Source organism: Podarcis bocagei, assembly GCF_964188305.1.
Source record: "Podarcis bocagei genome assembly, chromosome: 12".
In the NCBI taxonomy this organism is placed as follows: Eukaryota; Metazoa; Chordata; class Lepidosauria; order Squamata; family Lacertidae; genus Podarcis; species Podarcis bocagei.
Window position 1 is genome coordinate 51093887 of NC_138137.1, and position 22786 is coordinate 51116672.

The following is a 22786-nucleotide window of genomic DNA, read 5'->3' on the forward strand; positions in this document are numbered from 1 at the left end:
CATCTCTCCCATATCGGTCTCTACAGCCACAGCAGGCGCTGTAACTCTCCAACAGTTTGACGTTACCCCCGAAAGTGCACTCTGCCATTGCCTCCCGAGACAGATGGGTACCAACAGCAGCTTTGGAAATGTATAGCAATTGCGATTCCTCCCATCTGTTGGGGCCGGTGTAGGTACAATAGGGCCAGTCATGTTCATGTGTCGTTCAATATATGCATTTATTGGGGGAGTAGTGGAAGATGCTTTTGAATTATGGTGCTGGAGGAGACTCTTGAGAGTCCCATGGACTGCAAGAAGATCAAACCTATCCATTCTTAAGGAAATCAGCCCTGAGTGCTCACTGGAAGGACAGATCCTGAAGCTGAGGCTCCAATACTTTGGCCACCTCATGAGAGGAGAAGACTCCCTGGAAAAGACCCTGATGTTGGGAAAGATGAAGGGCACAAGGAGAAGGGGATGAAAGAGGATGAGATGGTTGGACAGTGTTCTCGAAGCTACCAGCATGCGTTTGACCAAACTGCGAGAGGCGTGCTCTGGTCCAACAATGACAACAACAAAGTGGAAGAATGAGCCAGGAGATGCTGTATCTCCCCTGCGTTACATCTTTTAAAGGGAAATACGACATTTCCCAGTTGCAGTAGGGGTTGTACTGCCTAGCTGCTCGCTTCCTTATGTGGCTTCCCATCTCGAGAGCTTTCATTACAAATCATCAACACACTCTTCACCTGCTGCTTTGTATGTGCCTTCACAGCCATTAAGCAACTGCAGGCAACTGTTATCATGTGAAGTTTGCAGCAATTGCCTTAAATGCCTGGTATTCTTTGCGATGAATCAGCCTAATGGAGAAATAGCAGGCCCTGCTCAGTTTTGCTACAAGTAACTTACTCTACTTAACATTCACCAGCCATAGCTTGCCTGCGCCTCTTTTCCCTACTAGTGGAAGAGTGCAAACCTTTACAGAAGGGTTTCAGGGGAAGAGAGTCCTTTGCCCCATGCCCTAACACAGTGCACATGGAATATTTGCACATTTGAAATGCTGGCACAAAAATGGTAAGCAAATGCTTAAAAGGTGTGGAAAATATTTAGCCCGGAGAGAAATGGCTTTGCATGTCAGATCCTGAGCAGTGCCAGAAAAGGAAAGCCTAAGCTGATGGGAAAATAGAAGAGTGATTAACGGCAGATTTGGACTTGCAGCAATATTGATGCACAAATCAAAAGCAAAGGGAAAGGCTGAACTCCAAAACCTTGTTGGAACACACATTGCAAGGTCCTACCTGTGTGGGTGCAAAACTGCTCGACTTCTGTGTGCAATCCTGGCCAATCGATAATCCAAATTAAATTACAAATCATCCATTTTAAAACCAGCACGCTTCTGTAATTGAGGCTGGCGTATGGGTGGACAAGGAGGCCTAACCCTTTCTGCCCATGCCTCAGCCCTCCTTCAAACCCCACACCCCTAGCCCCTGAGGCCACTAGTGATAGAGATGGGTGTAGGGCTTGTTGCTCAAGCAACAAGGTTTTCCTGAACTCTGGTGTGGTATTGTATCCTTGGTTATTCTTTGATCCGGACTTCTGACTTGCTCGTTGACCTCACCTTGTGGTTCGTCCTTTGCGTAGAGACTTACTCTTCAGTTCTGATTATTGGCTTTTCCCACAGTTCCTGGTTCCTAGCTCCTGGCTCACTTGAGACCACTATCCTTGGTTCAGCCCTGACATACTCCCTGTCCATTCACATATTTGAATGGGACAGAGAGAGTGAAAGTGGAGAGAAACTATATGAATACAATCTTATACACAGCTCTGTAGTATTCCTGAAGAAACCTCATTTGCTGACCATTTACTGCATCCTCTTATTTTATTTTTTTGGCATGTCTCTGACGTTGCTAACTGTGTGGCTTGGCTCCTGTGTGTCTGATTATTAGTGTTTTGGCACAGCCTGTTGCTATTGGACCTCTCTTCAGCCGACATGTTAGCCCATTAGCTCTTGTGATAGATGCATCTCAGCAGTCGCATTAAGGAGCTGTAATGCAGTAAATCATATTTCCTTTGAATGGAATGTCATTGTCATCATTTGCAGTTTCCACCAAAACTTCAAGCACTCTGAAAACACTTACCTGCCTGTAAAAACATTGTCCCCACGATGGGGTGAGCTCCCGTTGCTCGGTCCCAGCTCCTGCCAACCTAGTGCAAGTAGATAAATAGGTACCGCTCTGGCCAGAAGGTAAATGGCATTTCCATGCGCTGCTCTGGTTTCGCCAGAAGCGGCTTCATCATGCTGGCCACATGACCGGAAATCTGTCTGTGGACAAACGCCGACTTCCTCAGCCAGTAAAGCGAGATGAGCACCACAACCCCAGAGTCATTTGCAACTGGACTTAACTGTCAGGGGTCTTTACCTTTACCTTTACCTTTAATGCATTGGACTTGGAAGAAATGAAGCACTGGGGAAGAGAGTTCGGATTTCAATCCTGTTCATGGTTTCCTCAGAGTAAATCCCACTGAACTCAGTAGCTTAGACCTGTGTAGACATTTATAGAATTGCACAGTTCATTAACCTTTCTCACAACCTAGAAAGCTTGACTCCCATGTAGTCTGATGCGAAATGGCAAGTCTGATTAATCCTTAGTTTGTATCGTGGTCTGAAACAGTGCACTGATATCGTGTCTGACTGCAAAGGAGTATTGTTGTCTGATATCTTGACCATCAGACTGAAGCAAGGTCTTTTCAAGCATATAGAAAAGGGCATTAAATGCTATTCTAGCTAGAAGAAACAATGTTCTTTCTGTAGTCATCTGTTAGTTAGAGTTAGCATCTGTTAGTTAGAGACAGCATCAGGCACAGCAGAAGGGTGTAGGGAGATTCTTGAGAATATGAATGTTCTCTAGCTTAGAATCTGTCAGGACATAGACTGCAAGCTTTGCAGCGTTCGGGAGCCAAAATGTTCAGCTTGCAAGGTGTTCGAGATCCAAGGTACAACTGTATCTCCAAACAAACAGACTCTTTCCCTTTCCTTCTTATCCCACGCTTCCTCTCTGCTTCTTAACAACGATCCCCACAATCTCCCACAAATGTATTCTCTTGTGTTCACCGGGTCTGTTCTCTTGACCATCTGTCTCCTCTTCCTCTTTCCTGTTGCATGTGCTAATTTTGCTGGCTTTTTTCATCTCTTCTTCCTCTTGTCACTTTCCTGGTCATATATAGCAGACCTCCATAAGTGAAATGGAATATAATATTTTAAAACTGTGATGGAATGTGGGGCTACAGAGCAGTTGTGGGGGAAATGCTATACACATAAAAGCTCCTGTGGTTTATCTATAGCAGAATTAGTTAAATATTACTTTAAGTAGAAGGGTAGGAAAGACCCTCTGCTGAGACATTTCATGATGTTCCTTTATAATAACTTTAATACCCACCTGTTGGTCCTTAAAAACTCTCCCAAGGTGACTCACACAAAATGAAAAACAATCCAAGCCTGTTACAAAATAATGCCAGAGAGCAGCTGCTGATCAGAGCATTCAGTATTGGGTTAAGTGAGCCAATGATCAGACCCTGCATAAAGCAACATCATGTGTTTAGAAATACAAATGTGCATCCTAATAACAGTGGCATAAGGGTGGCACTGTGGGTTAAACCACAGAGCCTAGGACTTGCTGATCAGAAGGTTGGTGGTTCGAATCCCCGTGACGGGGTGAGCTCCTGTTGCTTGGTCCCTGCTCATGCCAACGTAGCAGTTCGAAAGGACGTCAAAGTGCAAGTAGATAAATAGGTACCGCTCCAGCGGGAAGGTAAATGACGTTTCCGTGTGCTGCTCTGATTCGCCAGAAGTGTCTTAGTCATGATGGCCACATGACCCAGAAACTGTACGCTGGCTCCCTCGGCCAATAAAGCGAGATGAGTTCCGCAACTCCAGAGTCGGTCACGACTGGACTTAATGGCCAGGGGTCCCTTTACCTTTACCTTTTTAAGAGCATATCCAGAAGGTTTTTCTGTGTTTTTTTTATAACATGTCACAATTGGGAATCTTTATAGGAGAGAGCAAACAACCATTTTTCAGCTTTCTTGCTTATTTACCATTCATAACAGCCTTTAAATCTTTAGTTCAATTTCTTTGCTGCTTGGAAGTGTTCACTTTCTCATAGCAACATCTGAGATAACAGAACTGCCGAGGAGGGCATGCATTAACAGTTTCCTGGTTCTGAACAGTACCTTAACAGCTATTGTGTGTGTGTTTTGTTTAATTTTACACAACACAAATGCCTCTTCAAACAAAAGTCAATTTCAGGTTGCCAAGATATGGTCTTTAAAATCAACGGAAACTGCTGTACCGTTGACTTTCATGATACTTCCAACCAACAGAAGACGGATTGTGTTGAAATAATGGGATTGGTACAAATCCTCTGTACAGGAGCCTTCCTTAGCATGGTTCTCTTCAGACTACAACTCCCATCATCCCTGACCATCGGCCATTCTGGCTGGGACTGATGGTTGTAAGCCAATACATCTTCAGGGCACCAAATTGGAGAAGGCTGCTGCTCTAGAGACTTTGTTAATTGTATCCACCAACTCTCCCTCCTCTATTTCCTCTAGCAGTGCTTGCTAGGGAAAGTCATCATACCACATACATTTTCTGTAAGAAATCCTGTAACAGCCACTTGGCTCTGATGGACCAAAGATGTTGAAATTGACAGTCTGGCCAGTTCCAGATTCCTAATTGAGAGCCAGTGTGGTGTAGTGGTTAAGAGCGGTAGTCACGTAATCTGGGTAACCGGGTTCGCGTCTCCGCTCCTCCACATGCAGCTGCTGGGTGACCTTGGGCCAGTCACACTTCTGTGAAGTCTCTCAGCCCCACTCACCTCACAGAGTGTTTGTTGTGGGGGAGGAAGGGAAAGGAGATTGTTAGCCGCTTTGAGACTCCTGAAGGGGAGTGAAAGGCGGGATATCAAATCCAAACTCTTCTTCTTCTTCTTAATAAAGCGGGTGGGAGTCCCTTGGGGCATTTCTAACTCTGCCCTTCCCTTCCCATCTGGCTCCATCAGACATTGAAAGTGGCTAAGCTAAGCAGTATCATCTCTTGTTGTTGTTGTTGTTTAGTCGTGTCCGACTCTTTGTGACCCCATGGACCAGAGCAAGCCAGGCACTCCTGTCTTCAACTGCCTCCCGCAGTTTGGTCAAACTCATGCTGGTAGCTTCGAGAACACTGTCCAACCATCTCATCCTCTGTCGTCGCCTTCTTCTTGTGCCTTCCATCTTTCTCAACATAAGGGTCTTTTCCAGGGAGTCTTCTCTTCTCATGAGGTGGCCAAAGTATTGGAGCCTCAGCTTCAGGATCTGTCCTTCCAGTGAGCACTCAGGGCTGATTTCCTTCAGAATGGATAGATTTGATCTTCTTGAGGTCGATGGGACTCTCAAGAGTCTCCCCTCCAGCACCATAATTCCAACGCATCAATTCTTCGGCGATCAGCCTTCTTTATGGTCCAGCTCTCACTTCCATACATCCTCTCTTACAATCAGCTTTATACATTTCCACAAAAGAACTGCCTTGGCTTAGCTGAACTTGCCTGCTTTCTACTGCACTGCTCTCTAACTTTTTGTTTTGGGGTTGTTGTTTTTTCTAGGGTTTTTAAAAATAGCAGGCTCGCAGTACAAATTTTCTGACCTTGCAATACCTGAGTGCATTAAGCTGAGCTGCCTTGCTCTGAAACTCCATCCCTACCACACTACTGTTCCCAGGAGACTGTGAGAAAGCAAAACATTGCTGGGTACCTGGAGCTTTCAAAGAATGTGATCTCCCCACCTGAAGTATTCAATTTATGTGAGCCAGTAGTGATTCAAGCCAAGGGAGTTGGCATATCATTAGTTCCCCCTGCCCTTTGAGCAGTCCCTGGTGTGTGTGTGTACATGTGGGGAAGAGAAATCCCTAGAAAACAGGAAGGCATAAGCATCTCTACTCTTGCTTTCACCCCAGTTTTCTTCACAGATTGCTCTACATGGCTGTCAACAATGAATGTTCTTCATTGGTGACACCGAGGAATGGGATGGTATCTCTTCCGCAGCCACATCTGGCTGGTTGTGCTTGCTTGAGATCAACACACTCTTCACAGCAGCTACTTTATAGATTTAAAAAGGCATTTTAAGGCAATGGGAGGAAGACCCGTACTTTGTAAATAGGAGGACAAGATTTCTGTTCAGTGTTGTGGGGGGATGAAAATATTGGATTAAAGCCTTTGCATGGCTTAAGCCATTGCTCACCCAATATGTATACTGAGATTTAATGATCTGCATCTTTTTTTTGTTTTGTTTACAGCCTCTGGTCTTTCCTCCTCTCCCTCGACCCCGACACAAGTGATCAAGCAGCCAACGTTTCCGCTTGAATCCTACAAACATGAACCAGAGAGGCTAGAAACACGGATTCACACGTCCTCTTCCCCCCCAGATACAGGCCAGAGACCGAGCCTTCCTCCTGGACAAAGTGTGGCCAAACCTCCCACTTCCACCCCGTGCGCTACCTCAAAAGCTGTAAGTATGGACCGTTTCATTTCTCTGTAAGAAAAGCAAAGTCCTGTGTGCATTTTAGGATTAACAGGGTGCTTCTAAGTGTCCAAGTGCATAACATGGATTATCTTCTTATAATCCTTTTGATATAATCGGTCCAGTATACCTGAAGGAGCATCTCCACCCCCATCGTTCAGCCCAGACACTGAGGTCCAGCACTGAGGGCCTTCTGGCGGTTCCCTCGCTGCGAGAAGCCAAGTTACAGGGAACCAGACAGAGGGCCTTCTCGGTAGTGGCACCCGCCCTGTGGAACGCCCTCGCACCAGATGTCAAAGAGAAAAATAACTACCAAATTTCTAGAAGACATCTGAAGGCAGCCCTCTTTAGGGAAGCTTTTAATGTTTAATAGGTTATTGTATTTTAGTGTCCTGTTGGAAGCCGCCCAGAGTGGTTGGGGAAACCCAGCCAGAGGGGTGGGCTATAAATAAATTATTATTATTATTATTATTATTATTATTATTATTATTATTATTAATTCTGCAAGGTACTTAAGTCTTACAGTTATCACTGTATTTCAGTTGGGGTGAGGACGGAGGCTGATGCCTTATCTAAGGCCTCCTAATGAGTCCAAGGCAGAGGTGAGGTTTGAACCAATGGCTTCTCGATTCTTAGCAAAGGCTTTTAGACTGCAAATCTCTGCAGGTTTGCTTGGGAGCTTTCAGAAGGTGTGCCTAAATTTTAACTTGCACAGAGTACTTAGCCATCAGCCTTTACAAATAGCAACTAATTATTGGCACCATTGTCTTCAATAGGATACAGTGTTTAATTTGTAGGATGCAGTTTTCTGTTGTAAGATAAAGCTATTCTGATTACTTGGGTTCCTTCCTCAGACCTGCTTATTCTGCTTAATCCTGTATAGGATTCTAGCTGTGAACACCCATCAGTCTTGTTTATAGTATCAATAGACATAAGCTCTTTTCTCAGGGGTAGGCAATACACTGTTTTACTTTATAAAATTCTAAATTCAGATGTAAAACATCACCCTTAGCCAATATACTTTTGCTGAAGCTTAGAAGTAACAAACATTTAAAGCCTGCATTTTTCAGGGAGAAATGTGAAGACAGCCAAATCTTCCATCTGCTACAGTGGAGTGTGTGTGTGTGTGTGTGTGTGTGTGTGTGTGTGTGTGTAAGGGCCAGAGGAAAAATGGGTTGCAGAATCTCCCACTTAACTTGGGAATTTAAAGGGTTAGCATCGATCTGGCTTGCAGTCTGACAGCTGTATTAAGCACCTGTAGATTTACAGAATTTACGTAAAGAGATGACTAATGGGAACTAGAGCAAAGGTAGCTGATATGTGTTGCTGTGAGACGTGCAGTTGGATGTGGCTGGCAAGAAGCCGCTGATGACTAAACTAATACTTTGACCTCAGCTCATTCTAACATCAATCACATCAGGTCACTGTATACTTTGCTTACATGCCAGTATGAAATAGTAGTTGACTTTGGTGGGGAAACACTCCTGAATGGCCACTGCAGAGCCTCTGAGTGTGAAAGTCAACTGGCAACTTTCATAGGAGGAAGGTATTACTCATTTGGGGATTGGATGTATGAAATATAGCTTGGTGAGTCAGTTGATAGGTTATTCTTCCATCAGCCTTTCTGAGTGAACGTGAGTTCTTCAGACCATTCACCTTTGACATGAGTTGCTGATCTAAGTACGGTCCACACAATGTGATCACAATATGGCAATCAAACATGGAGGATTTATTTTAGATAACAACAGAGAATTGTAGAGTTGGAAGAGACCCCAAAGGTCATCTAGTCCAACCCCCTGCAATGCAGGAACCTCAGCTAAAGCATCCTTGACAGATGGCCATCCAATCTCTGCTTAGAAACATAAATGGAAGGAGAGTCCACAACCTCCTGAGGGAGACAGTTCCACTGTCAAACAGTTCTTGCTGCCAGAAAGTTTTTCCAGATGTGATCAACCTCCACCTCTGGCCATGTGAAAGCCTTATGTCAGACCTTTCTAAAGGTAAAGGTAAAGGGACCCCTGACCATTAGGTCCAGTCGTGGCCGACTCTAGGGTTACGGCGCTCATCCCACTTTATTGGCCGAAGGAGCTGGCATGCAGCTTCTGGGTCATGTGGCCAGCATGACTAAGCCGCTTCTGGCGAACCAGAGCAGCGCACGGAAACGCCATTTACCTTCCCGCCAGAGCGGTACCTATTTATCTACTTGCCCTTTGACGTGCTTTCGAACTGCTTGGTTGGCAGGAGCAGGGACTGAGCAACGGGAGCTTACCCCATCGCGGGGATTCAAACCGCCGACCTTCTGATCGGTTCTTTGGTTCAACCCGCAGCGCCACCCATGTCCCCTTTTTGACTTTCTAGCCCTGTGTTAATTTATACCTAGTCTTTCCTCAACAAGTACAAAGCAGCTAAGTTTTAAAAAAAACCCGTAATCTTAGTCACAATGATCAAACCTGCCTTGGATCAGAACAGCAATATAATATGAATACTCGGAGGTCTCCCTTCTGTCTTAAGGTGTTACGTCAGCATTTGTCCCAGGGCGTGGCAACAGGACAATAACACAAAATAGGACACCTAAGTTAAGTTCTAAAACTTGGTGAGAAAGAGATGGGGAGACAATAGCAGGGGGTGTTATCTTTCAAGGGCTGACCAATCTTCTGTAGTCTACTTTTTGTAAAGCTAGAATTCTCCATCAAGGTGTGTTAAATGTACCAAAAAAGTAGTTAGGGTAGCTGAGGCATGACTAATCTGTACTAAGTGATCCTAAATATGTATGTGTTCTTTCTTAAGAGCATAAGAAGTGCCTGGGTGGATCAGATTAAGGTCTACCAAATTCAGCATCATTTGCAAGAAACCCTTCCATCCCCATGCACTAAGTAACCCATATGGAGCTTGAAAGCTGTGTGCCATTTTTTATCTCCTGTGCACACCTAGTCTAGGGTGAGAAGAACCTTCCCCACAGCAAGCCTTCCCAATTGCTATTTCCTACTAGGCCTTACTTATGCCATTCCTAGTAACCAAAATCTTTTCTATCATTTGGTTTTGCCATCTCCCTATATCTGGGGTCAGTTAGTATTGTTAGGAGTTTGGGAAGGGGTGAGCCTAATGTCTGGACCCCATTCTAATTTTTAATACCCAGGCTAGCTTCCTGGTGAGGTGATAGCCTGGGTGATGGGCCATTAAGGAGAACAAAGAAAGGGGCTCTGTGCTAGATGGCAAATTGGTGGGGCCCCCTCCTTCAATTCGTGGGAAGCTAGAAGGACAGAGGCAGAGTTGAGATCAGAGAGATGGGAATGATGTGAGCTGGAAGCTGGAAAGAAGCAAGCAGAAGCCAGAGAGATGGAGGCATGCTTGATTTCTGTTCAAATCCAAGGCTGTGGCTATTAGAGAAACAATATCCTCTTGGGCTGTTAATGCTGTGAACCTCTCCACCATAGGGTCAGGCTGTGTATGTGTGTGTAAATAAACCATATATTATAAAGACACTACAGTCTCCGCTATCCCTTTTTCCGAAAGCCTGGGTAAGTGCCTGGAACCCTGGGTAAGTGCCAGGAATCTCACATTGTTCTGAGATTGGGGTGGCGTGCAACGGTATATTCCCAACCATAGGAATGGCAGGTACTTCCTATCACCATGATCTCTTCCTAAAAATCTCATGCTGCTTCCATATTTTTCTCCTTTACATCTAAATTTCTACTCCACAATCTTGTTCTAACCTTAATTACTTGGTTTACTGTTTACTCCAACTCGCAACGGTTGTTTTGCACTAAATAGTCTCTAGTCTTAAATTCTACTTTTGCATACCGCTCATCTCTTGGTGTCTCCTGTGAGTCCGCTTTTCTGAAACTACTTTTAATATGTCATTATTCAAATCTGACGATTGCGACATAACCCTTTGCTTTTGATTAATGTGTATTTAGTGATATAATCCTTGCATACCAAAATAGTTTCAAAGCAGTTTACAAGTATAAAATCAAGTATTCAATATCCACACGTAATTGAAATACAGAATAAAGCAATTCCATCGAAACATAAAAACACCTGTATTTAATATATACAATAAAACAAGCCTGCGAAGAAGCACAACAATTAAAACGGTTAAAAGAACAATTAAAACAATTAGATCAGAAAGCTGAGGTTCAGGGAAGTACTTGATTTAGAAGATATGTCTTCAAGAGCCAGGGGGTCCTCAGATATTTCAGCAATATTGATGTATTTGCTAATACTTATATTTGGTGCAAGAGACTCTGCAGATTGAAATAGTATTATCTCTTAACCTCTAGGATCACCAACATTTCCCCTCCCCTTTTTTAACTGCCCTGTTTCTGATGGCAGCCTAATGCACAGAAACCATTTTCCACCGTGGAGATAAATGGTGGGTAAAAACATTCACCTGCTAAATTTCTCTGCATGTGACTGCTGTTAAAGGTACAGGTGCAGGAATAATTTTCCTGTGAACAAGATCCCATTTGACCCCCAAACTTTCTTTACAGCAGCAGGAAAGTTTGTTGGGAGCTTGTTTGAGGAAAACCATCGTGGTATGGAAGCAGGATCCTTGGTTGTATTCTTTTAGCATCCATATTTATTTCGGAGACCGTCCACCAGAACAAAATTAATTTTGTTTTTTTAAAAAGGTGGCTTAGACACAGGAAACTGAGATGACTGTGAGATGGATAGCTTGCCCCTGACTGTGTACTGTACTTATCACATCTTTCATTGGCTCAATAACTCTTCCTATTTTCTGGAGCGTGGCTGCATAAGATAGCCGGCAAGTCTGACAGTGGCGGAGAAACCATGATTTATAAGCCTTGCGTCGCATATCCTTTGCAGCCTTTCTGTGTTAGGACTTCAGTTCCTCTGACAGGGAATAACACATCTGCTGTCTACATGCTCAGGTTGCAACCTGAAGATTTCCTCCTCTGTCTTTAAATCCACCCGTAAAGCAAAATGCTTAGCAGCTGTGGCTTGTATTGTTTACCTGACATTAGCTCCCTATATCTGTTGATGGGAGAAGAGGAAGATTTCAGAAATGGGGGGGACACTGGCAGCAGAAGCTACCTCAGCATCAGATGATGTAAAGGTAAAAGGTGAACCCCTGGTCACAGCCCAGAAAGGCAAATTTAATTTGTTTGACCCCCCCAGCTGAGATTTCACCACCCTTCACTAGCTGGACATACTTTATGCTTTCTAATTTTCATACCTTATTTCCCATTGCTATAAGTACAGGCAATGACCATTTTACACACATTCAATTTGTGTATGGTCATGCACACGCGCATTGCCGTGAACCCAGAAGTGACCGGGAAAAGGGCAACAGTGGCCCTTAAAAAGTGTGGAAAGGGCAAAAATGGTGTGAAAACAGCACCTAACAATCCCACGAGCTTTTGCAAATACAATCGCAAAAGCCCTTGCACCAACCATTGAGGCCTGTGGAGAGTTGGAGTTTGAGAAAGGAGGTTTGGAGGGAACAACTGTGGTGGAGTTTGGCATCTGGTAAGTGCTGCTGGTTTTTTAAAGGGTTTTTCTGGGGTTTACAGAGGGTGTTCACGGGCTTTTTCTATGGGCGTCCCCAATATACGCAATTTCACTTAAACCCACGGTGCCTTGGAATGTAAGCCCCGTGTAAAATGGTCGTTGCCTGTAGTTCCACAGAAACTGAAATGCTTCTGTCTCTTTGTACAGTGGTACCTCAGGTTACATACGCTTCAGGTTACATACGCTTCAGGTTACAGACTCCGCTAACTCAGAAATATTACCTCGGGTTAAGAACTTTGCTTCAGGATGAGAACAGAAATCGTGCTCCAGTGGCGTGGTGGCAGCAGGAGGCCCCATTAGCTAAAGTGGTGCTTCAGGTTAAGAACAGTTTCAGGTTAAGAACGGACCTCCGGAACGAATTAAGTACTTAACCCGAGGTACCACTGTATCTTCAGATATCTTAAGGGCTGTCACATGGAGGAGGAAGCATGCTTGTTTTCTCCTGCTCTGGAGGGTAGGACTCGAACCAGTGGCTTAAAGTTGCAAGAAAGGAGATTCCGACTAAACAATCAGAAAAATTTTCTGATTGTAAGAATTGTTCAGTGGAGGAACAGACTCTCACGAAAGGTGGTGGACTGTCCTTCCTTGGAGGTTTCTAAGCAGAGATTGGATGGCCATTTGCATTGGATGCTTTAGCCCAGGTTCCTGCATTGCAGGGGGTTGGACTAGATGACCCTTGGGGTCCCTTCCCACTATGATTCTCTGTTTCTGTGCCTTTAACAGCAGAAATGAAGCAGGTGGAAGCTGAGTGCTGGGAGCAGGTTTACTTGCAGCATTTTTGTATGTCAGGCTGTTGTTAAAGGCACAGGAACAGAGCCAATATATACTGTATATATATTTAATGCAACAACCTGGCAGACAGAGTTGCTTGTTGAATCTGAGCTGGTACAGGCATCCTTGCAATTGGGGTAAGGGTTGAAACCCAGAGGTTTCTAACTTTAAAATGACATAGCAGCTCTGGCTGCCCCTGCCTACTCCTTCCCTAATGCTGATCTGTTGTCTGGCACGTCTGGAGTAGATAAAGCTTGGGCAGAGTGACTATGGCAGAACCTGGTGAGAGACTTGCCCTGTCTAAAGGTAATTTTAATGCTGTCTTGCAAACTTCCTGGTTGCAAAGTAAGGTAAAGGTAAAGGGACCCCTGACCATTAGGTCCAGTCGTGGCCGACTCTGGGGTTGCGGCGCTCATCTCGCTTTATTGGCCGAGGGAGCTGGCGTACAGCTTCCGGGTCATGTGGCCAGCATGACTAAACTGCTTCTGGCAAACCAGAGCAGCGCACGGAAACGCCGTTTACCTTCCCGCTGGAGCGGTATCTATTTATCTACTTGCACTTTGACGTGCTTTCGAACTGCTAGGTTGGCAGGAGCAGGGACCGAGCAACGGGAGCTCACCCCGTTGCAGGGATTCGAACCGCCGACCTTCTGATCGGCAAGTCCTAGGCTCTGTGGTTTAACCCACAGCACCACCTGCATCCCCGGTTGCAAAGTAGCAGCTGCTTAATTTTATGGAAAAGTGTGTGTTTGTTTATGTATCTGTCCCTAGTCGGGAGCCCAAAGCACTTTTTCCAGATAAAGAGTCTAAGGTTAGCTGGATTCCTTCAACGAAAGGTTAGGCCAGCTGTGTTTAGTGGGAAGACATACAACTTCACACACACAGTAACATCTATAAGACAACAATTTGTACTTTGACTTCTTGTTATTTGAACTGCCTGACCTTCAAACAGTAGCTGGAGGATGGTGACTTACACTCTTCCTTAGTGTCAGATTACCAAGTGTGAGTGGAATGCAGAGAGGTTGTAAAGGTAATGGGGGAGGCAAGTTTCCTTTGCTTCTGTTTTTGTTTTGTTTTTTTGCCTGGTGTGGGGGGGGGAGGGAGACTGTTCTCTTCATTCCTTTCTCTGCAGCTTTATGGTGTGGCTGGTTTGCACAGATCTGCCATTTTTAAAAGGATGCCCAGCTTAAGGGGGTTTTTCTTGTAAATATTATTGTACATCTCCCTGGAACACTTTAATTAAAGGTGGTTGAGATTTTTTTTTTAAAGTACATTATTTATCTGGTCAAAGAGAGCAGATGAGCAAGGAGCAATAGCCAAGTGGAGGAACAGCAGAGCCACAAGGATCCAGGGGATGGAACTGGACTTCCTGCGGGGATGTAGGTCTTGGCAGGTACCCAGCAGTGCAGCCAGACTTGCAGAATGGCACACAGAGCTAACAATGCCATGTGATTTTTCAGTAAATTCAGCACAACTAAAAGCAGCACTACATAAACGTGGAACTGCATAAAGCCTACTAAAACAGCAAAGCATTGCCTGCCTAAAAATGGGAAGAGAGGGAACCATTCACATCTCCCCACAGAGGGCCGTCCAAAGTTGTAGTGCCACCACCCAAAAGGCACTGTTATAGTAATCACGTGTTTTAATAGCTATTTGTCATGTACACATGAGAGAGCTCCCCCAGCCCTGGAAAAAGCTGTACCTGGAAGTGTGTCCTGGCTGCAGCCATAAAGTCAGAAAGCTGGTGTGTAAGATGACCTTACGTTCCCACCCATCCCCCTTCTATCAGCCCAACAAAGTTTCTTGTGCATGCATTGGGAAACAAAGTCTTCATTCTACCGATCATTTCACCTAAGATTTGATAGAGCTCCAGATAGGGTTGTGAGTGGGTTTTAATACAGAGGGTGATGATAGTTCCCCCCCCCCTTTTTGCATTTTCTGTGCCTTCAGAAATAGTTCCTTTTTTCTTCTCCTTGTCCCTTCCTCTCATGCCTGACTCCATCCTTCCATTTCCCTCAACCTTTTTGCCGTGACTCTGCTTTTCTAGCAACTGCCCATTCCTTTTCTCACGTAAAAAGATGAACACAAAATGTAAGAGAGCTTTGGGTCTTTGATTTCATGGCAGCTCCTGGATCCTAGTGGTGAATCGCATGCTTTCCTTTGATATGCATTTATTACATACTCTCCTAAGCTTTTCAAGCTTCACCTGGAAATGACTTGGCACAAAAAACACTTTGTGATTTCAGACATATTGTGTGTGGCCATATCACTGAAGAAAGGCTGGCTCTAGGAAAGTCATATTTGCCCCTGGTGTCTAAAGTCCTGCTTGTGCGCCCATCCAATGGTCCTCCAAGGCTGCAGACTAAGTCAGAGTCCCAAGATTGGGCAATCTGCAAATATGGTCCATTCTCAGGCACAGGGTTTGGGAGAAGCAAGGTAAACAAGCAACCTCTTCACTGCTTAAAAGAATTAAAATGACAATTAACTCCCATTCACCATGCATTCGGAAGGATGCCTCACATCTTTCTAATAACAGAAAATAGTGTTGTCTGAAAGAGGTTGTTATGTACTGAGTTGAATAGGATCCAAAAGGCAGCAGTCTGATTGGTCCTAGAACAATAGGATTCAGAATGCAGCAGTCTGATTGGTCCTAGAACAATAGGGTCCAGAATGCAGCAGTCTGATTGGTCCTGGAACAATGCAGCAGTGTGATTGGTCTGCAGGAGCCACCCAATCCAGCTCCAGGTGGGAGTGAATCCGCAACCTGATTGGCCCACAGGAGAATCCCAGAAGTAGCCAATCACGTGTGGCCCATTATAAATAATGTATATAAAGCAGATATTTTGGGGGAACTTCCATTCCTCACTACTATGAGCTAAATAAAGAGCATGAAATCCACACTCGACTCCGAGTATATTTCAGAGGTCATGCACACTAGGACTAAGTACAACCCTGCCCCCCCAAAAAACTTCCTCTCTCCACCACCTCTGCGTATCCCAAAGTTGCACATGGAGACTGCAGCAGGAAAAGAAAGTACCTCTAGCCTGAATCTGGCACTTCTTGAGAAGAAATTAGGTGCCTTGAGGGAAAGGGAGAATGTGTGCTGTCATTGTACTGTAGACCCAGCATTCCAGTGTTCAGGTGGGCAAACATGATTTAGCAAGTTGTGCCAAGAAGTTTCTGTGACTCAGCCATGATATGTTTACGCCCCAGTAAACATATCACAAAAGGGGATTTAGGAGCAGCTGCAAGCTCTCCTCCTTGGGCAGTGGCCAGTGTCTGTCTTGCCATCGATTCCTTAAAAATAGGATTTTGCCCAGTCTGGTTTCAGAGGCCCTCGGCTACCCACCACTTCCCTGAGGGAGATTGCTCCACACTCTAATGGATCTCGGTGGACCACCGCCAGCAATAAATGCTTAAATAGAACTCTCCATTGACATTATAAATGCTGGTGTGAAAGCTGCTGCAGTTAGTGAAGGAAGGGCTGGCAGTTAAGTACGTCTGTCTGAAAACATCTTATGACTAGGGCTTCATAAATTTTTCACCAGGCACAGTAACTAAGTAGACAAGGGATAAGGGGGACAGGGTGGCAATGATCCGAATGCTTCCTCTAGCTGCACAGTGGTCCATTTTTCCTTTCGTTGTTAGGGAGGTTGGCTTGCAGCACTCAAGTAGACTTTCCCAGGTCTTCTTACAAGAACCCTGTATGGTAGATCAGTAGCCTCTCTAGATATAGGCCTGGACTGAGAGATAGCAGCTTATCTAAAGGCCAAAGGAGACATAGCATGGGAGGTTGGGGGAAGCAGGTCTCCAAATACGAGTTGCTGGGAATCACAATTTGGAAGAGTGGCTCTTGTGTTTCAATCCTGCTTGTGAGTTTCCCACAGGCATCCGGTTGGCCAAAATGAGAACAGGATGCTGGGCTAGAGGGGAATTGGCCTGATCCAGTATGGGCTAGGTTACTTAGGGTGCTTACAGACATGGATGTTTTAGCATGGTTGGTATCCATCTGCCTCAGGAGACAGTGGAGGAGTTTGCCTTTGGGGGTGAAGTCAAACTTTTGGAAGGTTATAGCGCCTGCTGTGGCTGTCGAGACTGATATGGTGAGAGATGTTTTGTTGCAGCTGGGGCAGATGAAGGCGCCCGGTTGTGCTGCTGCAGATGCAGCATAGTGTTTCTTCTCTCTCTGTTCTTTCTAGCAGTCATTCCTCTTCTGCTATGGATGCACAACCTGACTGTTTCCAGGCAATGCCTGGTCTTTGCTCCTCTGTTTTAAACAGGAAGGGCAGTAGCAACCTCATCTAGACTTCTGGAATCCAAATTGCATTCTGTTGTGATCAGCCCACGTTTCCCCAGTCCAAATGTTTATTGGGGGACATCACTTAGACCGTGCAGGGGCAGGGAAAGAAGGTGCAGTACTCTCCCCCCCACTGCTGCCCTCCAAACATACTACAGTACAGTGGTACCTCGGGTTACAGACGCTTCAGGTTACAGACCTGACCCAGAAATAGTAAATCGGGTTAAGAACTTTGCTTCAGGATGAGAACAGAAATCACACGGTGGCGGCAGCGGGAGACCCCATTAGCTAAAGTGGTGCTTCAGGTTAAGAACAGTTTCAGGTTAAGAACGGACCTCCAGAACGAATTAAGTTCTTAACCCAAGGTACCACTGTATGGTCTTTTCAGGCCACTGTTGCTCTGTATAGGCTGGACCAACTGTGTGATGGTTCATCTACACCTGAGGAAATTGCATAGCTGTTCCATCATGTCAAGAGAACAAACAGATTTTTCTGAACTCTGGAGGAATAAAGAAGCTGAACAGGGAAAATATGGGAGGAGGATGCTTTTATCACCACAGATGCCTCTGAAAATTAGAGTGAAGGAAGTGTGACTTCCATAAGTAAAAATGCTCAGTGTCAAAGCAGCCCTTAAGAGTTTATGACAGAGGTCTTGCTGATTCAAAGCTTGGTGTTTTAGACTGCAGTCCTCAGCCCACTTACCTGATGGTAAGCCCCATTGAATTCAGTATGACTTACTTTGAAGTAGATACGATTGTGATTGTTCCCGTTACTAAGCTACACATGGAGAATGAAGCTGCTGGATTTTTTAAAAGTGTGCATTACCCCGTTCCACAGATGATGTCGTATACTGGGAATGAAATGGTGGCTTTCCCTAAGTTGTCCAGTAATATTTGCTCTCGCTGCCTGCTCCTGCTCAATGGGGACTGCTTCTCTATCCATACTCAATGCAACACCAGCTAAGCCATTGGGAAGCCAGGAGGAGTGGAGGAGGAGGCATAAGATTGCTTTAAAAACAGAGTCTGCACTTAAAAACAAAAAAGCAAAAACTTGCAACAGGCTAGGTTTAGCCACTGGAAAATGAGATGCTTTGGGGCAGCTGACTCATAATAATATTGGAGAATGTCTCAGCAGTGGGTTGGAAAATGTTTCCTCTGCATTGGATGACTGATGTGAACTCAAAATAGTTATTATTGCAGATTCATCACTGTCATGTTTTCAATTGGAACTGAGGGCAAGGATAAAAGCAACCTGTTGATAATTTTGATTGTTTTGCACTAGGGATGTGGCCTTGCTCTACAGTCCTTTAGTCAATTATAGCAGACTGGCTGAATGTGTGTCCTTTGGCCAAGTGCTACTTCTGCCTAATCCCAATTCACTCCAGTGATGCTTCACTGATCATTTCCTTAAAATGATATATGTGCATACGTGGTTTGAGGAGTATGACAGTACAGTGGTACCTCGGGTTACATACGCTTCAGGTTACAGACTCCGCTAACCCAGAAATAGTACCTCGGGTTAAGAACTTTGCTTCAGGATGAGAACAGAAATCATGCAGCAGCAGGAGGCCCCATTAGCTAAAGTGGTGCTTCAGGTTAAGAACAGTTTCAGGTTAAGAACGGACCTCCAGAACGAATTAAGTACTTAACCCGAGGTACCACTGTAGTATACAACAGACTTTGGGACATGGGCAGGTTGTCTGCACCACAGATGGATATAATTGTTTTAACCATCGTGGCACCTTAGGGTGAAGGGTGGGTAATTAACATAATATCTGAACTGTCAGGGCTCTGTCCAAGGACTCATAGGAATTTTAGTTTAGTAATGCTTTTTGGAAATGGTCTTTGATCCTTAGTCCTCACAGAACCAGAAGTTTCTCCCTCTCCTCCCACTTTGCCAACTGTGTGAAATTTGTTAGAGGGCTCTATGTGGACCTAGGGTTGCAAGTCACCCACCCTTGACCTAGAGTAAGATTCACAGTGACCAAAGAGAAGGCCTGGAATGGAGGTGTTGGTTTTGGAATGCCCTCGCTAGAGAGGTCTGCTTGATACCAATGTGGCTAAATTTTAGGCAATGTGTTGCAACAATTCCCACACACATAGAATCACAGAATTGTAAAGTTGGAAGGGACCCTGGGGGTCACTTAGTCCAACCCCCTTCAATGCAAGAATATCAGCTAAAACATCCATGACAGATGGCCATCCAGACACAAAAGATTTTCTTTGAACAGAAAAGCTGTCTTATGGCTGTTTCTTACATTCTTATGCCACATAATTTTATTGCATAGATAGATAGATAGATAGATAGATAGATAGATAGATAGATAGATAGATAGATAGATAGATAGACAGACCGTATTTTTCGCTCTATAGGACGCACTTTTCCCCTCCAAAAATTAAGGGGAATGTGTGTGTCCTATGGAGCGAATGCAGGCTCCTTGGCTTCAGCGATAGCAACGCGAAGCCTCCAAAGCGCAAAGGGAGCGCTCCCTCCGTGCTCCGGAGGCTTCACGTTGCTTTCGCTGAAGCCTGGAGAGCGAGAGGGGTCGGTGCGCACCGACCCCTCTCGCTCTCCAGGCTTCAGGGATAGCCGCTTGAAGCCTTTGGAGCGCAGTGGGACCTCGCGCTGCTCTCCAAAGGCTTCGGGTTCCTTTTGCTGAAGCCGGGAGAGCAAGACTCTCCTGGCTTCAGCAGAGAGGGAGAGCTGCCAGAGCCCCTTCAGCCAAGCGGGGGAAGAAATGGAAGGGGCTCCGTTTCTCCTGCTGCTTCACTAAATGGGCACTGAGCAGAGAGGGGGAGAATTTTTTTTTTCTTGTTCTCCCCCTCTAAAACAAGGTGCGTCCTATGGTCAGGTGCGTCCTATAGAGCGAAAAATACAGTAGATATAGATATAGTTCCAGCTCCCTTCATCTGTTTCAGAACCAAAACTGTCCTTCTCTTTGTATATGCCTTCCTTGTTAGAACTGTTATACACTGAAACATTCTATTTGGATTCGTCTTCCGTCTGAATTAAGGCAGCTGCCAATATTGATGGCATTTCAATGTTGGCAAAAGTAGAATCATATACGTAGCATTGGAAGGGACTACGAGGGTCATCTAGCCCAACCTCCTGCAATGCAGGAATCTTTTGCCCAGTGTGGGACTCAAACCCATGACCCTGAGATTAAGATTCTCATGCTCTACCGACTGAGCTATCCTGTATTTGTTAATTTAATACTTCGTTTACTTAGTACAACTGTTTTGACTTCAAGGACTACGGTAATTTGTTTATCTTAATGTATTCTTGCACACTGTCTTGTGATGTTTACATGGAAGGCGGTATATAAATGGTTTTAATTAATAAGTGAATTCTGGCTACTCAAACAGTATCTTGGGCTGCTATACCGATAATCGTGTGCACTGTTAACACACCTTTTCTCAAACCCCAGAACTGTACAGGCGTTATATAAGCCACAAGAGAGATTTTGTACTTTACTGAATGACATTTTACACTTGCTGCAAAATAAACTACGGGGGGACTAATCTGTTCAGGGAGCCCTTGAACAAGGAGTCTCACGTCCTGCAATACGTCTGCTAAATAAATGAAACAGATGGCCGTTTTCCTCCTGCAAGTTGCAGAGTGAAAGGAAAAACTCTCTGCCAGCCTCCTAAACTGGATTACACGATTAATTGTAATTTATATCACTTGAATCAGTTATATTTCTACAAAGCCTGTCTCCAGGTACAATTTTTGCGATTCTCTTCCTCATTAGCTCCATTGCTTTATGCTGCCGAGAAGCCATTAACATCAGCTCTGCCTGGTTCACCCCTTTGGCAGATTTACAATTAACTTAGTTCTGGCTAGGGCCTGCAGTGCTGCCTTAGGCCAGTCACTGGGATGGACAGCTGATTCATTTCTCAAGGGGAAAGTGGAATGGCACTTCTCATGACTGACTGATGTGCTTTTTTCAGGCTCATAATAAGCCAAAAGGTAAAGAGGATCTTAAATGCATGTGTCCTAAATGTCGGTGATTTGATTGGGCCAGTGCAGATGTAACATTTCTTGACTGTTTAGCAATGGATATGCAATGGAAAAAGTTCAAGATTATGTGTACCCTTCCTCTGCTCTTCTAGCCCAAGACTCCTCCTCCTCCTCCTCCTCTTCTTCTTCTTCTTCTTCTTCTTCTTCTTCTTCTTCTTCTTCTTCTTCTTCTTCTTTTTCCCAGTCCTATCACTAGTATGCTATGTCTGTTCCATCCTGAAAACAACCTCAAGACTTAAATAAGCCCTGTACAATAAGATAAAATACAAGGCTTGTTGTTTGCCAGGCTGATGGGAAGGAGAAGGTTGTAATGACTGCTGCCGCTGAGTGGCTGAATCACTGCAAGGCCCAAGAGCTGTCCGCTTTGGTGCCAGTGAATGCAAAAATAACTCCACCTGTCCAGCTCACCTGGGCAGTGCAACCATTAGTCACTTTCTTTGCCATTTGAGCAGAAGAGCCACCCTTGTTTTGTCTCCATCTCTTGACTTTACTGGAGCAAAACCAATAGTGCCAGATGATCCAAGAATAAGTATATATATTCTCAATTTAACTTGAAACGCATATATTCCTACACAGTAGGAAGGTTTGAGGCTTGCACAGTTTGAGTTGGAAGCACCATGGTTTAGACATGACTATTTCAGAGAGAAGAACTGGAAGCATGTGCAAAAGCTATAAATTGTGGCATGTTTCATTCACAGATGGTGGGAAAAGTTCCATTTGTAACTATTTGTGCATTCAAGATTGGTGTACCTTGATTTGCATTTAGATAGGAATTCCTTCTCATTAGACTTTAGTCTGTTAAGCTTTTTTTAAAAAGGTAGGGGTGTGTGTGTGTGTGTGTGTGTGTGTGTGTGTGTGTGTGTTTACTTCTTAAGAAGCACTGGGAGGGAAATTAAACATTAGTATGACATTCTTAGTTGCAGAGACATATTTAGAGCATAATGCTGAAGCCATTAGCTTATTGGCTTCTGTGTTTTTGGTGGAAACAGGTTTTTTGAAAGAAGTGTTTTGTGTATCAAGGAAGGTCAACTGTTAATAAAGGGCACCTATGGCTCTTCTTGAAGTGCTTGAGTAACTCTCTGTCATGCGGTTCTGACTTTAAAACAAGATTCTTGAGCCTCTACCCAGCCATAGCAGATTAATATGTAACCACTGGAATTACTCAAAAAACCATTTGCTTGGGTGCATTCTGTATGTTATAAATGAAAGTCATTTTGTCTGTTGAGACGCCAACTTTTCCATTCCTTGAAAAGCAAGAATATTACACAAACAGGATATAACTAATATCAGTATATGGAGCCCATTATTTTGTCACTTTTTCTCTACTGAAAGGGGTACTTAATTGTTGCATTTGAGGTACTTACATGTTGCTGGCTTGAGATGCCTTAATTTTTAGGTAGACCTAGTGTTTTAAAACTGCCACATTGAAAATGCAGATACTAATGTAGGCAGGATGATGTACATTGTATGAGTGAATTTGATGTACAAGTGTACAACCTGGAATGTGGGGCAGAACTTTCTTCCTGAGGAAGAACTTGGTGACATAAGGGTGGATTTGCTGATGGCTTAGATTAGAGCAGGGTCTAGGTAGGACTTTTTGTAGTCTGCAGTCCTGGCTTCTCCGCCATGCACACATTCC

General features: G+C 44.5%; 1 protein-coding gene across 1 annotated transcript in view; it reads left to right on the forward strand.

The window, feature by feature from the left end:
• Positions 1-22786, forward strand: part of PRKAG2 (protein kinase AMP-activated non-catalytic subunit gamma 2) — a 205445-nt gene that overhangs the window by 139621 nt on the left and 43038 nt on the right. The window contains exon 4 of the mRNA XM_081163991.1: positions 6305-6542. Coding sequence (XP_081020117.1) covers positions 6305-6542 — 238 coding nt within the window. The remainder of the gene's footprint in view (positions 1-6304; positions 6543-22786) is intronic.